Source organism: Aptenodytes patagonicus, chromosome 2 (genome assembly GCF_965638725.1).
Source record: "Aptenodytes patagonicus chromosome 2, bAptPat1.pri.cur, whole genome shotgun sequence".
NCBI lineage: Eukaryota > Metazoa > Chordata > Aves > Sphenisciformes > Spheniscidae > Aptenodytes > Aptenodytes patagonicus.
Window position 1 is genome coordinate 168,890,233 of NC_134950.1, and position 16,294 is coordinate 168,906,526.

Consider the following 16,294-nt stretch of genomic DNA (forward strand, 5'->3'; position numbering starts at 1 on the left):
AGCTCCTGTGTAAGCCGTGGAGAAACCAAGAAGCCCATCGAAAAGCACCCAATGCCTTTATTGATGTAAAATGGAGCGGTGGGAACCTTGCCAGCTAACGTCAGCACTGATATTGGGAAGCTAATGGAAGAAGAGAGGATTTTCCCCCACCCTTGGGATGTACCTACTCCTCTGCTGCTGGCATTGCCCAGAGAAGATACCCACAGGGGACCTGTGCCACTGGAACTATGTGCACCTGAGCCGGGAAAACACCGGGCAGCAGTGAGGAGTGATGCCTCTCTGAGTATTCATGTTGGCATTTCTTATCTGTGATTGCCTTTGGACTGAAGCAGCCTCTTGGCGAGGTGGTGGTGAACATCTCTGGGCCAGACTTTCGCTTGGCGATGTGCAACTTTGCTGCCTTCCTTGGGCCAATGCTGGCTTGCACGCACTGAGACTTGGCCCTCGTTGCTCAAGTGATGGGGTATTGCAAGCTCTTCTGGGTCCTTTTATACAACAGCTGTTTTTCCTTTTATGGTTTCTTGCCCTGTGCCAGCGATGGCATCTCCCACAGTTTTGTAATTGATGCGAACCACACAGCAGCACTAAGGTCCTATTAACTGTAATCCCGACGGACAGTTGTGAGGTGAGCGACCGAGGATGGGGACCAGTTTTAATCGCCACCTCTCAAGCTGTTATCAAGGGACCACAGCATAACAATTCATCGAGGCTCAGCAACATTCCTGTTGACTTCAAAGGGCCCAGATTTCCCCCAGGAGAGCCAAGCAACGTGGTAGTGGGTATATGGGGATTAACCCTCTCTGTGGACCAAGTGCCAACAGCTTTCCGTTCTGTGTCTGGCAAGAAGAGCTGAACCAAAGGTGTTGGTTTCCCATCCCAGGCAGGAGACGGTATCCTGCCACCACAATAAATGACTTTTAAAAAATTATTATTCTATGCATGGATTTTTTTTTTTGTTTTGTTTTTCTTTTCTGCCACAAGCTATTGTACATTTGGTAGATTCATCTTCAATTCAGTTGTCCACAGGAATTTCTGCAGAACTGGGTAGAAGGTGATTTTTTTTTTTTTTTCAGTGCATTTTTCACACGTTTGATTGTTTCAAAAGTTTTTGTTGCCTTTTTTTTTTAAGCTATTTTATGCCAGCCAGTCACCTTGGACTTATTTTTCTTGTGAAAATGTTTCATTACTATTCTTTTGTGATTGTCCTCTGAGGAGATTATCCTGTAACTTTCTAAATCCTTAAAATGAAACCAGGACAAGACTCTGGTTTCTTCACTCATGCCAAATTGTCTTTCCTTCCAAACATGTTTTAGTTTCTCTGCGACTGCATTTTGAGCTAGAGTAGATGCATTTTTGAAACCATAATTTTCATGCCACTTTGAGGGTATTATTTTGCAAAGTTTGTATTTGTTCTTTTTTATTATTGATTATCACCCCTGTTCATGGTATCATGAAATCATGTAGGCATCCAGCTTCCTTCTGGTCCTAGGTAAGCTTCTAGTCCTTGTATCTATGGAGAATAGCTGTAAGGATATGAATGCTAAAGTTTCAGCTCCCATATGGGGGAAAATAAGAATAAAAGCTGGGGCTGTGCAAGGGCTCTCCGTGGGGCTGGTTTGCTGCGTGTGTTCGTCACAGCTTTTGCTTGGTCCTTGTGTTTGGCTGCTGTGGACGTTCAGTTACAGCTCTATCAACATGCAAACACGGGGGATTTCTTTTGAAATAGCCTAATAATTTATTTTTAAATAAACCACTGGTCAGATGGTGTGGGCATCAGGAGATTTTTGCTCTAGCAGATCTTTGTCCTGCTGCAGTACAGTCATGTTTCTATCAAAACATCATTATGGATAACTTTGAAAAAAAAAATGCATTTTTCCTCAGTAGGAAGCTCTCTCTGAGCCAAACACATCTGAGACCTCCATGTACTTCTAGCAAACTAGAATACTCTTTTTAAAAAAAAAAAAAAAGGTCAGAACATTAAAAATAAGAGAAACAGCATAAATATAAAACCTTTCCCTGAAAAACAGCACTTGTCCAGCCATAGGTGAGGACATTGTGATCTGTGATTGAAGACGAGGAGCCCAAAAGACTGGAGATGAGTGCATATGGCCTCCCTGCCCATCTTCCCCTCCCCCCCCCTTTCCTACCCTACTGCTCGCACGACTCTTCCTCTCCCGCAGACCTTAGTTCCTGGCGTCTCTTCAGTCCAAAGTCAAGGTGGAGGCAAAGAACTAAGAGTATTTTCTTTTCATTGCAACTTCCGAAGTGTTTCTGCTGCCCACGCTCATGTGCTCTTTTCTTTTAACTGTTGCATCCCAACAACCCTCATCACCCGGGACCTCATCAAAGTCCCCCCAGGTCTCTCTTGTACCACTTGACTTTGAGCCTTCCTTCCTTCTCCTCTCCAAGCTGGGCTCTAGCACCATGCTCCCAGCTACCTTAGGTGGGGAAATACTTTATAGACCCCTATTCCCTGGGGAACATCAGCTTAGTCCCTTGGGACCCACTTTCTACCTCCACTGTTGGTTAGGAAGGTTCAACAGCAGTTGAGAAGATGGGGAAAAACATGGAGAAAGAAGTGGAACAAGAGTATGATCTTTTTGTCCTGTCTACTGAGACTGGAACATCGCATTGCTCCATGCTTCTCAGTCTACCCCAGCTCCTTGCAAGCTCCAGATCCCTTCTCTAGTTATCTTGTGAGCATCTTCAAGTTCCCACAGGGCTTCAGGATAATTTCCCTTCCTTTCCCATTTGACTAAGTAAACTGGTACCAATCACAGATGCAATGGCCTACACAGTATCCAGATGCCACATCTCTGCGCTGATAAGTGTGGCCTCACCTCCCCCCATCCCTCTTTGCCCCAGACCCCCATGGAAAAAAAATAAATCATGCCTCGCTACATCTTTGTTAGGCGCAAAACATTGAGGCGCACGGGAAGGAAAGTGGCACCGGAGGCGTACTGGATCTCCCGGAGGACCCCTTCCCACTTCTTCTGCTCTTCATCATATCTGAGGAGAGACAGACAGAGAGTTACGGTGAAGAAAGCATCTCCTCTTCCTCGCTTCAGCTGTTCTCCATAGTGGTGGGAGCCCTGGTGCATGGTGTGATGTCCCACAGACATTATTTGTCCACAAGATATCTGTGGGAGCTGCATGGAGACTTTCAGCCCTGGTGTGCCCTGGTTTGCAGCACCAGGCTAGGGGACACGCCAGGCACGTGGTCTCGCAGGGGAGGGTGTCTTTTTCCATTGGGAAATGGGTTGATGGCACCAACACTGAACATCCATGGTGAAGGCCAGCAGGTGCCTGCTGAGGGTGCTCTAGAGCCACAGATATGAAGGGCAGGAGCAGCTAATGCTGTATTAGCAGCCGTCAGAAAGTGCTTTCTGCCCACTGCTCTGCTGCGTGTAAGACTATCTGGTTTCCAGCGCGAGCACTGGCTTTTCCCAGGGAGAGCATGGATTGCACAAACTGCTTCACACCAAAGGGGAGGTCTGGAACCAGCTCCAGGCAGAATGTCAGTGCAGCAACAAAGCTAAAGGAGCAGATTTTCCCTGGTACGTTGCTATATGAGGCTGGGAGAGATCATTGAATCACCTAATGTGCCCTCCAGCACAGCACAGGGCAAACTTCTCACCCAGAGACCCTGCACAGAGCCTGCAGCCTTGTGCTGGGGTAACAACATCCATCTCACACTGAAGGCATCAAGAAAGACAGAAACTATCTGTTCCCTCAGTAGCTCTCACTAACATCCCTCCCATGTTCCCTTGGACAGCCCCGGGGAAGATAGTCACCTCCAAACGTCATTCAGCTCCGTTGGCACCAGCTCTCCCGACTCCGTCTCCACCGTAGCGAATCCTCCGAGCAAGTAGAGCACCCCAGCCAAGCTCACCAGGCTGACTGAGCTGCGCTCCTGTGGGAACTCAGTGAAAGTGTCCCACCTGCCACGTGGAGAGAGGAGACATGTTAGGGCACCCTGCCTACCTTTGCGCCGAGGCTGGCCTTTAATCAGGAATCAACAACTGAATTAACTAGTAACAGATTAACTTGTGTAGGTCTACAAGGGATGGGATCATGCATTGACTGTTGTTAGAGATATCCGTTTCCATCGTCATAGTTCAACTTCATTTTGCATTGAGTAGATGCGCTGTGAAGCACACCTGGCATGGACCAGCAGATCCCAGCGGAGGGACTGCAGCTGCAAGGCCCACCCAAAGTCAGAGAGTCCATTGCGTTGGGTGAAGCTGCCAAGATGAAGCTACAACCCTGTGGGGAACCCAAGGGCTGCACCAGTTGGTGAAACTGCTTTGAAGGTGAGCCTGAGATGATCCACAGCCCAGCTGCAGTGGCATTGGTGATGTCCAGCTGTCCGAGGAATACAGCCTGGGAGGAGCTGGTATTGGGAGTTGCAAGCAAACTCCAGAATGGTTGGAAGTTGCTTAATGTACACCTGCAGCTACCCCTTGTGTAACTATGCCCTGACGGTGTGCTCAGGTACGTACTTGTTGGTGGCAATGTCATAGACTTCCACCGAGTTGGTCAAGCCAGAGTCAGTCACACCAGCCGCCACGTAGATTTTGTCTTTGTGCACAGTGGCTCCAAACAGGGACCGGGCAGTTTTCATGGGAGCCAGCTCCTTCCACTCAAACTTGGATGGGTTGTAGACACACATGTTCTTCAGGCACTTCCTAGAGAAAGATGAGAGAGAAGGAGCCTTGATCGCCTGCTGGGGAGCAGGTTTGCACAGCAGGAGTCGGGGGATGTCTGCTGGGAAGAATGTGGGGTCTCTAGAAAGGATTTTGCTCCTCCACATTGGCATGAGTGCCTTTGCTTGGGTGGGCACCCAAGGATGCCCGTGCCTGGAGACATCATTTGTGTATATAACATATCCCCTCCTGCTGTGCCTGCTTTGGATAGGAGTCCTAAAAGCTCGACATTGTGTTCACACAGCTGGATAGGGGCCCATGTAGCTAACTGCCTCTCAGGACCTCGCACACAGCCGTCAGACAGTGTTTCAGTGCTGCTGAACCAACCTGACGCTGTGAAATATCATCAGTAACGCCCCTGTTCCCTGGGACGGCAATGTAAGGTGCGTGAATGTATGCACGCTCACACTTTTCAGACCATAATCCTTTCAGAGCAGGACCTGTCTTTCCTGGATTATGGCATGTTTGCTCTGCAGTCACACTTCTGGCTTGCAAAGAAATCGCTGCAATGCTCCCCAAGAGAGGCTTTTCCTGCTGAGCCCATCTCCTGCAGGAGGGCAGGATGGGGGTCAGTTTTGATGAAGTTTTTCACCCCTATTGCAAATACCCATCTGGGTTTGACTACTAGGACCATGCTGCTCCACAGGTCCAAGACAGGAGACCCTCTATGTGAAGGGGCTTCTTGCTCTTCAGTGCCTCTCCCAGTCTGTGTGATATTCATTTATTGTGAGTAAAGGGTATGATATGTTCCCTCTCCTGCAAGGACGGTGCCATCTCCCTGATGTCCCTGTAGGACTCCTAATGGCTTGGGAAGGGCTGCAGTCACAGAGGTGAGCTGAGAGGGAAGGATCCATATCTCACACCCCATCCAACTCTCCTTAACCCATAGCATCCAGGTTGGGGAGGTACCAACTCATGCTCTGCACTCCCACTAGTCTGGGGGATGACTCCCTCCATTTCTCTTGCTTTTTGACTTACTTGTCGCTTCCTTTGCCGCCAATGACGTAGACGAGGTCCTTGTGCGATACCACCGCATGGCCGTAAACTGCATAGGGAAGGGAGTCGGCTTCACCCCACTTGAAGGACCTGGGTCAGGGAAAGATGGGAAGTGAAAGGATTTGTAGCTTGCTCGGTGAGGCCCAGAGTACATGGCACTTTCCAGACCTAGAGGTGAGCACAGATCCTGACAAACAGAAAACACAATCTCAAAAATATGAGGTTTCCAATGAGATAGTGCTCAACCAGTAAATTTTGTGATCCTAAAAAAAAAAAGGGAAAACAAAACATGCAGGATGTTTATGCTAACGCTCATTCTTATCTGCAGCATCCTCTACTTTTGGGCTTTGTGCATACGCAGCCCCTCTTCTCCCAGGACCTCACCTCATTTACAAGCATTACCAGCTAGACACAGTCGAGACAGAGATTTCTGCATTATGTAAAAAATTAAAACCAATGCAACTTAGGGGTGCAAGATCATGAGGACGAATTTCTTTTTTGGCCATCACCTTCCACTTTGAGGTGCAATGGTTGGCCAACGCTCCGAAAGGACCCATGGTGTGTATATCCACATTTTGTAGTGTAGGGCTGTGTTGAAGGCTCTGAGCTACCTCCAGGGCAGCTGAGGAGAGGATGTAGCTATAAGGCTTTGGAACCCCCAAACTGGTACCCAAATAGGGCTGACCAATTTCTCAAGAGATGTCTTTTCATGTCCACGTAGCTTAGACTGGTCCCCAGTTTTCATACATGGAGGTTGTAGCCCCCAAGACCTGCACTTTATTTTACCTAAGAACTGAGATGCCTGGGCTCTGAGCGCTTTCTAATTGTCCAACAACTCTGAGTAAATATTTGATCCCATAGACCAGCAGTTTCCCCTCTCCAGGCTTGTTACAGCTGAAGTTTTGACCTGACTAATACTAGGAATACAGGTGGTACTGATCACATCTCTACCAGCTTCGAATCGGTATTCAAAGCAACCCCTGAGCACTTGGTGGGGGCAGACACGTCCTTTCCCAGAGTCTGCAGGGGCAGATAAATGCCCCGTTCTGTAGGAATGAAGCTGGTTTCAAATCTCTGCCTATAAAACAGACTTTGAAGCACACACATCTAAATATAGACCAAGCAAAGGCTTGTTAACACCTACTGTTCTGCCTCTTTGGGGCAGAGAGGAGAAGTCTTTGGGTGTTTCTGCTTCCTTGCAAGCAGAACGGGATGGTGCCTTTTAATAAAGCTCATGACATAACATGGGTCAGAGCCCATTGTGCAAAAATAATTGTATATTAAGTCTGATATCTCTCAGAGCGGGCCATTCAGTGCCACATCTGAATACTTTCAGAACAAACTTTCCTGTCCAAAGCCACTTCTGGTGAGACCACGGTGAAGGTCACCGAACCTCCAAACCGATGGGCAAGAGTAGAAAGAACCCCCCCCCTTGCTCCTCTGTACATGTCCCATGTGAGCGTCTGCTAAATTTGGTCCCTGATAACATAATACCCCCATTACGACTTCCATCTCCTGGAGGTTCAATTACAATAAATGAAGCAGCTGGAGAGAGACAGCTCAGAGCTCCAGGGTACAGCTTGAGACAGTCCCAGTGGTCCCAGCATCTAGATGTAGAGTTTGAGCCCTGACTCCAAAACCTTTCGGTCCCTGGAGGGCTGGAGTCGTTTTGCATGGCAGCTGCTCCGCCTTTCCCCTGTCAACCACCTCCCGCCCCGCACTCGCATGGGAAGACTTACAGCCGGTCATAGCACAGGACCGAATCCAAGGTCGTTTCTCCCTCTTTCAGTTCTTTCCCTCCGACCACAAAAATGGAGTTTTCCGCCTCTCCCAGGCCAAAGAGGCAGCGAGGGGAGGGCAGGGGGGGCATCCCCAGCCAGTCTGCATCCAGATGGTCGTACTGAAAGGAAACACAGGGTCATTAGTGTGTGCTCACCCAGCCCATTTGCTTAGCAAAAATCAGGGTCCAGAGGCTGAGGGCAAAGTCCATTCCCATGTGCAGTTTGGTCACCCCAGTAGGCACTTCTTGCAGCGTCAGTCTCTGCCTGTGCCTTACCATCTGGGGCAGGATGGGGGATCTTAGTGCAAACCCAAGTCATGTGTCATATGACATATATTTTATGACAAAGTATAAGAGCAGAGATGCACCAGCAGGAACGTGTTCTGCTCTGTGCACCAAAGCCTTGACTTGGAACAAGCTTGGTCATCTTTGGATGAGAAAGTCCCATGTGGGACCTATAACAGGTAGTTCCTGGGACTGGAGGAGCTGAAGCACTTCAGTCTTAGAAATTTTGCCTGAACCTCTTCAGCTGTAGCACACGCCACAGTATTTCATCCTGATATTTTCCATCTCTGCCAGGTAACAGCGTGGTGTTGGCAATGTTGGCTACATAGCTCACTCCCCTGAGCCCCTTCTACTCCCACCAATTCTTCTTCTTTCTGGCAAATGATCAGTTACTGTGTCCCTCCTCTGCTTCTCAAGATACTGATGTTGTCCCGTATCACCTCAGTGTGTGTGAGAGTTCATGACATGAAACGTGTGTGTGTCTATCTGCACAAAGGCTATTTACACAATACCTGTCTACCCAATATGGTACAACACAGCTGAGGCGGTGCTGCAAAGCCCAGAGCTCTTGGTCAGCTCTTCTTGCTGACCAAAGTGTGCCAGACCCATCTGACAGATGGGGAAACTGATCCGTACAGTACTACTAGATCAGATGGCCAAATCCTTGCAGATCCTTGGACATCTGTAGATCAAGGCATTGCCTCATCTCCCACCAGAAAAAAAGATGTGAAAGGTTATGAGACTGGGGGCTCTCTGGGCACCATGGCTCGATGGGAACTGTAAACGGGGGCAAAATTTTTTAATGTAGCTTGGTAGCAGAGGAGGGACTTTGTGGGTTAAGTCCGGAGTGACGTCTTGCAGCCAGTTTGGTGGGACAGACTCTGCAAGATGAAGCTGTGATGCATCATTGCCTGAAGCACTGTTTGCTATGGGCTCAGGCCAAAGAGCTTCAGCTTGCTGGGTTGCCTCCAAAGACTTGGCCTCAGCTGGGTGCCTGTGGTTATTGTCTCTTCGTAAGCTGTGGTCCACATATGTGTTATTTATAGTGCAAGCCTGAGCAGCTCAGTCACCAGGATAGTTCCTGCTTTTTGATGGATTCAGCATTGTTTTCGAGTCATAGATCTTGGAAGTGACAAATAAAGGATACCCTTTTCCATCTGAAATGTCAATGGAATCTTTTTGTTCCCGTCAAAATTTGCAAGGCTTCTGGGATTTTTCAGCATATTTATATTTTGATGCCTGTCCTTAAGTCTAAACTCTCCCTGACCTAACTCTCCTGGCTTCAGCAGGAGGAACGTGACAGCAGGGAGGCCAGAAACAGAGTCAGAAGGTGTGAGATGCTGCTGCACTGACACGGTGATTCAAGGGTCCATGATACAGCTGCCTGTCTACATCTGTGTGAAGTTTCAGCTGAAAGAAGGCTTAAAAGACTCTCTTACTCCTACAGAAACCGTGAGCTATGTAATGGCACTGATGGCAATAAATTACACTTCTGCAAACTGATGGCACCTTCCAGCCCTGGGGTTTGTCTGCACCTCCCATGCATGAGTGCCACAGCGAGCTGTGAAGGGACCAGGGTCCCCTTGTTGTGGGGGAGGAGCTAAAATGGCCACACCGTGCCCAAGGCATTTGCTACTGAGTTAGTGGCAAATTGGGAGCTGAATATAGAAATCTTGCTGTTTGCAGCTTAGAATCACAGAATAATTTGGTTGCCAGGGCTTTGTGCAGTCAAATATTAAATACCTCCAAGGATGGAGGTTTTGAGACCTCTCTGGACCCCTGCTCCAGTACTCCACCACCTCTGTTGGGAAGGTTTTCCTCACAGCTAACTGAAATTTCCTTTACTGCAACTCCTGGCCATTGCTTCTTGTCCCATCTTCGTGCAAATCCAAGAAGAGTCTGGATCCCTCTTCAGTGTCTCCTCCTATTAGGGAGCTGCAAACACCAATGAGATCTTCCCTTCCCCTTCTCCAGGCTGATCAGACCCAGCTCAGCCTCTCCTTGTACCTCCTGTTCTCCAGCCCTGACAACCTTGGTGGCCTCTGCTAGACTCATTCCAGTACCTCAATGTCTCCCTTGTACTGGGGAGCCCCAGACTGGACACAGCATCCAGATGTGGTCTCACAAGTGTATGATCAAGGGGGAAAAAAATTTGCTTCCCTTGACCTGCTTGCTGCAGTCGTGCTGAAACAGCCCAAGACATGGTGGACCTTCACTGCTGCTCAAGGAATTACTTTACCTGGCCAGCAACCAGACTGGCGGAGCATTGAATTTTAGACATAGGTTTTGGCCGAATACAAAGCAGCCCGTCTACCTGCTCTGTGCAGGTAAGTGATGGAGCTGGCCACAGTCGCTGTTGTCATCCATTGTCCAGTGTGAAGGGCTACATCTCAACCAGCGTTTCCCCCGGCACTCCCACTGCCTTCCCCCTCCATCCTGCTTTCTAGGGCTGTGGTTTCTTCCTTCTGACTTCTCGTTTCACAGGCTTTACGTGGGCTGCATAGGCTCCAAAGCCTGACCCTCTCCAGGTGAGGCCAAGCATGGTCCCTGCACACATGGTGCAGGTGTACAGACCTACCCATGCAATGAGGCAATGGAGGGATCAAGGCCGTATGTCTCGGCTTGGGAACTACCCTTAGTTATTTCCTCCCAGAAGATATGTGGGCCATGGGAGAAGAACAAAAGGATTTCTGGGTATGAAGGGAAGGACAGAGGATTTACTGGATTCCTACAGGGTCAGCAGGAAGGGTAGGCACCTTGCGTTAGCTCTCTACAGGGAAGGTGCTCTTGGGCTACAGCCCAGGCTGTGGCTCAGATTGCCTGTGCGCAGCTCGATCTGATCACAGCTTTGGTTACTGCTGAGTTAGAACAGCCATTTTTCTTGTGAAGGATCCCAAAAGATGTCACACCATGGTTTCCCCTGCACATGATAGAAATGGCCAGAGACTCCGAGCTGGACCTAGCACACCTCCAGGGGCAAGAACAGCACTGGAAACGGGGCGCATATTGGTAGGTAGGGACATACCCTGTGTCCTTGGAGTGTTTGCTCTGTGTCTGTAGCTGCTGCTGTTCCCTTTGTTGGCACCTGGCAGAGTCACTCTTGGGTTTTGCTGGGGGTTCATAACAGGGAACATAAAAGATGCAAAGCTGAACCCAGACCTGATGCCACTACCCTTCCAGTTAGTGTGCCCTTGGGCAGCCAGGGCTGGACCAAATAAAGACACTGTTCAACGTGGTCCCCAGTTCGTGATTTGGATCAGGAGGGGTTATTCCTATTGCCTACCCCTTCAAGCCTCCTTCCTCAATGACTAGAACCACCCTCCCCCCCAGTGGGATCTGCCTTAAAAATACAGGGGGAAGAATCTCTAGTAAAACAACTCAGAAGTTTCACCTTCATTTACAACTTTCTTTTTAACATCACATGACAATGTATATTACTGGCATCACATGGAAGCTAAAGACTGGTGATGCTCCAAAGTGGTCAAAGAAACAAAAGAAAGATAGAGCTAGTACCTGTAGGAAGTAGGAACTCATGGGATCCTCTTTGCTGTCCTCGTTGTAGTACAGTCCTCCAACAATGAAGATCTGATTCTCTTTGGTCACCAGACTGATGTGGTTCTTCGGGATTTGAGTAGACAGAGAGGCAAAATAGCACTCGTTGGCAGTGGGATCATAGGCCACTGCTCCACTGTCGCTCACCATGAAAATAAGGTCCTGGAGGAACATCCCAAAGCGCATTGTGTCATTTAAGATCCCTGGGAGAGCATCCTCCTCTGTATCTTCCTCCTCATCTACTGTTCCATTGACAACATTGTCTTTCGCTTGCTTTTCACTGCTTTTCTTCACTTTCTTCTTCTTCACCACAGTGAATTTGCCTTTCTGGGCATCCTTCACCATCTGCAGTTTCTTGAGCAGCTCCGGGCTGGACTTCACCATGGCGTGCTTCTCCACGTGATCCTTGATGTAGTCGTTGGGCATGAGGCGGAAGCGGATGCTTTCAAAGATGACAGGCAAGGCCTTCTGCCGGCTCTCATGGTCCTTGGTCCCCACCCACTTCATCACTACTTCAAAGACAGTCTCCTCTTTCTCGATGTTGAGGGAGTCACTGGAGATGATTGCAATAAGCTCATCGGGTGAAAGCTGGTAGAACTCCTCATCCCGAGAGACCAGCGCAAAGCGATCACAAATGAAATCCCGAGCTGCCACGGCCAGCCGGGCACAATCCAGCATCAAGCCCAGCCTGAAGATAGCCAAGCAGTTGCTGAGGCAGAGCCGCTTCTGCAAAAAGGACACACAGATGGTGAAGATGGAGGGGATCTGGAACATGTTGGCCACAGAGAAGATGTCCTGCACATTCTGCTCTGTGATCTCCAGCTCGGAGGTGTAGATATAATGGAGGATCTTGCCCATGACATCTGGATCAACATCTTCCAAACTGACCTCTCTCTTCTTGCTCTCTTCCATGTCCGAGAGGAACATCGCTCGAAAATATGGGCTGCAAGCTGCCAGCACCAGCCGATGGCAGGGAAACTCCTTCCCTTTGACTTTTAAGACACAGTCCAGAAACTTGTTGTGGTCCAACATGTCTTTGAGTCCATCCTGGAGGAGAGTTTGCTGGTAGAGACGCAGTTCTTCCACTTGATCAAAAGGCAAACCCATGGTGAAGAGTAATCGCTCCTTTTTTCCCCAACCCTTCTTTTTTATATATATATGTATTTATGAATGTATCTATACCTGAGCCCCTGGTAAAGAAACTTACTCAAAGCAGGGCTCGCGGGTCTCCCTTGCTTCCAGACCGTCAGCACACTGGGAATGTGAAACGCTTGCTACTATCGCAGCTGTCTGTGTACTTCAGTTTCCAGCGTAGGGCTTTATATATAGCCACAGAGTTACAAAGCTTAAGGAATCCATACTGCAGCATGTGTAAGCCGATCACCCTTTAATATGACACATTGGACAAGGAGGAAGGGAGGGGGACGGGGGAACAGCTGTACTGCCAGCCTCGATGCTTCAGGAAGGGTCTATCAGCCCATGAGTCACCGCGGGGGGAGCAGGAGCTTTTACTGCCGTCCCATGACGGGAGACGCGTGCGACCCATCGGCTCAGCCGCTGTGCTCGGGTAACAGCCTCCAGATGAATCAAACATCCGAATCTGCCTTCTGGGTCATGAATGGCAGGGCTGGGACCTTCTCCCGACACCACTAAACCGACTGCTCCGAAACTGCTAAACCTTTTGCTGTGCTAAAAATAGACCATGAAGTCAAAGCTGGAAAGATGCAATAAGGGAGTGTCTTATGTGGGCTTTGTGGCATCCCCGACTCCAGCCAGCTCACTCCCAGGGCTGCTTTTCTGCACAGGTTTGTCCTTTATTCTCCTCTGGAGTCAGTTTTCAGAGGTCTGGAAGGGGGTGGAAAATGAAGATAGAGCTATTTATTTACACCCTTCTATGGGTTATGAGACCTATGCTGGAAGTTACTTAAAGAGCCTCACTAAAGGAGGAGACTGGCGGAGCCTGGGAGAGGGATGGCTCTGCTTTGTCTGCAATACATGCATGGGCCCCACTGGCACAGTCTCTGAACACCTCGTCATTAATAAATCCATCTTCTCCACATCTTGGTGACAGAGAGAGGGTTTGAGGCAGAACAGAAGTAAAGAGAGCGCAACGGTGGGCTTCAACTCACAGATTAGGACATATAAACACAGGTATCTTCTTGTGAGTTGAGGGCCTCCTGCTAAGCTCTACTGAGACTCAACACCCCCATGGTGAAGTCTAGAGCTGCAGCAGGACAACTTGCCTGGCCTTGAGCTGATGCTCCAGAAAGGCTGAGGTCTCCAGCAGGTCTTGTGTCCTGCTTGCATGTCCATGGATGTCTAGGAAGCCCCATGGGGCCTCAAACGGCCGGTCCAGGTCCAGCTCTTTCCATGGAGCTCATGAAGAAGCAAATTAGTTTTGACAGACATGGATGAGCAGAGTAGCTATAATTATTTATACCTATGGTAAAACTTATACATGAATCTGTTTTATTTTATCTCCATTACTATGGACCCTCTGGGCTGGCTGACACTCAGTGATGGCACAGATTTAATTAACGATTTAATTAAATCTATGCAAAGATATTAGCCACTCTTCCCGGTGTATTTAAAGCCACATAACCCCTTACCCTGGCATGGATGTATTTATAAAAAGCGCTTTGTGCCATGATGCTTATCTACATAAGTGGGAAGAGGGAGGGAGCTATACTGGTATGAAGCTCTTTTGTACTGGTGAGGTTCCAGCAGCATCTGTGAGGTACGAATATAGCAGGGAAATAATCACAAGCTGTTTTCAGAGCTCACATCATAAGCTCTTCTGCTGTGCTGCTCATCTGTGATGGGATCAGACGACGAGCACTGATCTTTGAACTGGGTCAAACTTCAGAAACGTTCCTCTGCTCCCAGACATCTGGGGCTGACAACCCCGTCCTCCCCTCTCCCTTCCCTCTGCACTAGCTCTGCACTTTCCCAAGTTTAATCCTGCGTTGTTGTGCTACCAGCTGGGATTTTTTCCCCCCTCTGCCTTTAATCTCCCTTGAGCCCGGGCTTGTTTTCCTTTTCGCTGTGCTGCTCAGCGTGTGCTGCCATCCGAGGTTGGCTTCCACATTTCCCACGTCACAAGGTGCCGCTGCTAAAATGCAGCTACAGCCCATCCCTTCCCAGAGGAGCTCCTGACCGATCGGTGGGTCTGCGGCTTCGCCCAGGTTTGTGGTCCACCCAGGGAAAGAGCACCGTGCCGGTCCCAAACCTGCTCTGGGGTCTTCATCGGCTTCAGTGGCTTTGCACAGCGGCTGAACCAGCTCCAAGGCTTGGGGAAGCAGCTGTGGTTTTTCCAGAGCACCGTCTCCTCGGTGCACTGTGTCATTTAGGGTCCCTACAGCATGGGGAGAGACAGGTATCTCTGGGAGCTGGTTCACTGCACCTGAGTTAGACATTTGCCTGAGACGAGAGGACTCCGGCGATGTCCGTCTGTCCCCATCTGCTCTAGAGAGAGTTTAAATCATGAATTCAGACTAGACACCCTTAACTGTTCCCAGGGCCTCCTAACACCAGCAGTGCTGGGATGCTGTCCTCATGATGGCTCATGGCAACATTCGCCTGTGTGATCCCCTGCCTTGTGTTTCCACCATTTTTTGCTATCAGTTCAATACAGCAGCTTCCATCCCAAGCCCTGTCATCAAAATGGATGTAAAGCGCATATATGGCCTAGGCTGGACATACAAGCTGTGTCCTATGTGTTAACCCTGACCTCAAATGGTCCGTAAACCTCCCCGGCTCCTGAGCACGGGTGCATTCAGCTCAGATAAGGCTGATTCCTCCTCAAACAAGTTTCTGCTGCAGCCTGGTGGGACAGAGGGTTGATGTGGTGAACCCAAACCCTCTGAGCAGCTCTGCGCTGCGGGGAGGCTCACACGGGGCTAATGGGGAGACCCAGGGGTGCTCTCAGAGCCACCGTGCACCTCTCCTGAACCCTCCTGGGGCTGGGCGTGAAAAGCCAGCAGTGCTTTACGCAGCTCAGATCCACAAGCTTCAGATCCTCTCACCCACCGAGTATTTGGCGTTCAGATTATTTTCCTTCTTACATTTTAGGTTACACATTTCCAGTCTGGATCTCAAGCACAGTATTTCTCGCTTGTGTGTATTCCCTCATTCCTGGTTTTCATTTGTTCACACTGGTTGGTCATTGCCATTTTACAATCTGTTTATGCACAGGGAAGTCAATAGGATTTTTTGGGGGCTTGGTCTGAGCCTTGCTGGACTGGAGAGCCAAGGCCACATCTGATTGCTACAGGAGACTTTTCTCTGATGATAGCAGTGGAATTTGAGGCAATCATCAATTCTGAGCCCTCTGCAACCATTGTCTCTTGTGGAGGCTTTGATCACAGTAGACTCGTCCCATCTGTCTTCCATTTGCTGGGTCCACCATGTCACCACTAAAGTAAGCTGCTCTCCAAGCGAGTAGCAGCCAAGCCCAGAGAGATTTAGCACCTAAAAGCAGATGAGATGGCACATGTGGATGGGATAAGGTTGAGCAGTGATCATAGTTACCACTCAGTTATCTCCGTGAACACACGAATGTGTGAATCGACTCTCCCCAGGGTACTCCCCCGAGTGCTGACTGCTGTATGATAGACAACACAGCCCTGAATGAGGTGGGCTGTTCTGAGGCAGCCCTCAGCTAACTGGCCCCAGGTCTAACGGGACTACAGCTAGTGCTTTCCAGTGACCAATGGACTAAGTCAGTTAGTTATCAAGTGTGTCTCTAAGTGTGCAATAGTCCCCTTACGACATGGGAGTGGGTGAGGATACATGGAAAGCATCCTAAGGGGATGCAATGTAGCAGGATCACTCCCTCCCATACAGATTTTTAGAACAAGAAAGGTGAATGCCGGAATTACAGCCATGTCAGGCTGAACAAGAAAGTGTCCAGCGTAGGGCTATTAATTTGGATTTGTAGTTGCAATAAATAATTGCTTTTCTTGGCTTCTCAGGC

At 49.2% G+C, this 16,294-nt stretch overlaps 1 protein-coding gene across 1 annotated transcript; it reads right to left on the reverse strand.

Moving 5' to 3' along the window:
- Positions 1 to 37: 37 nt before the first annotated feature.
- On the reverse strand, positions 38 to 12,664 carry KLHL40 (kelch like family member 40). Its single transcript, XM_076332053.1, has 7 exons — positions 11,281 to 12,664; positions 7,442 to 7,602; positions 5,685 to 5,792; positions 4,503 to 4,688; positions 3,795 to 3,941; positions 2,894 to 3,009; positions 38 to 1,523 (listed from the first exon to the last, which is right to left on the reverse strand). The coding sequence occupies exons 1-6, from the start codon at positions 12,424 to 12,426 to the stop codon at positions 2,898 to 2,900; spliced, it is 1,860 nt and encodes a 619-aa protein (XP_076188168.1). The 5' UTR covers positions 12,427 to 12,664; the 3' UTR covers positions 38 to 1,523; positions 2,894 to 2,897.
- Between the last annotated feature and the right edge of the window lie 3,630 nt (positions 12,665 to 16,294).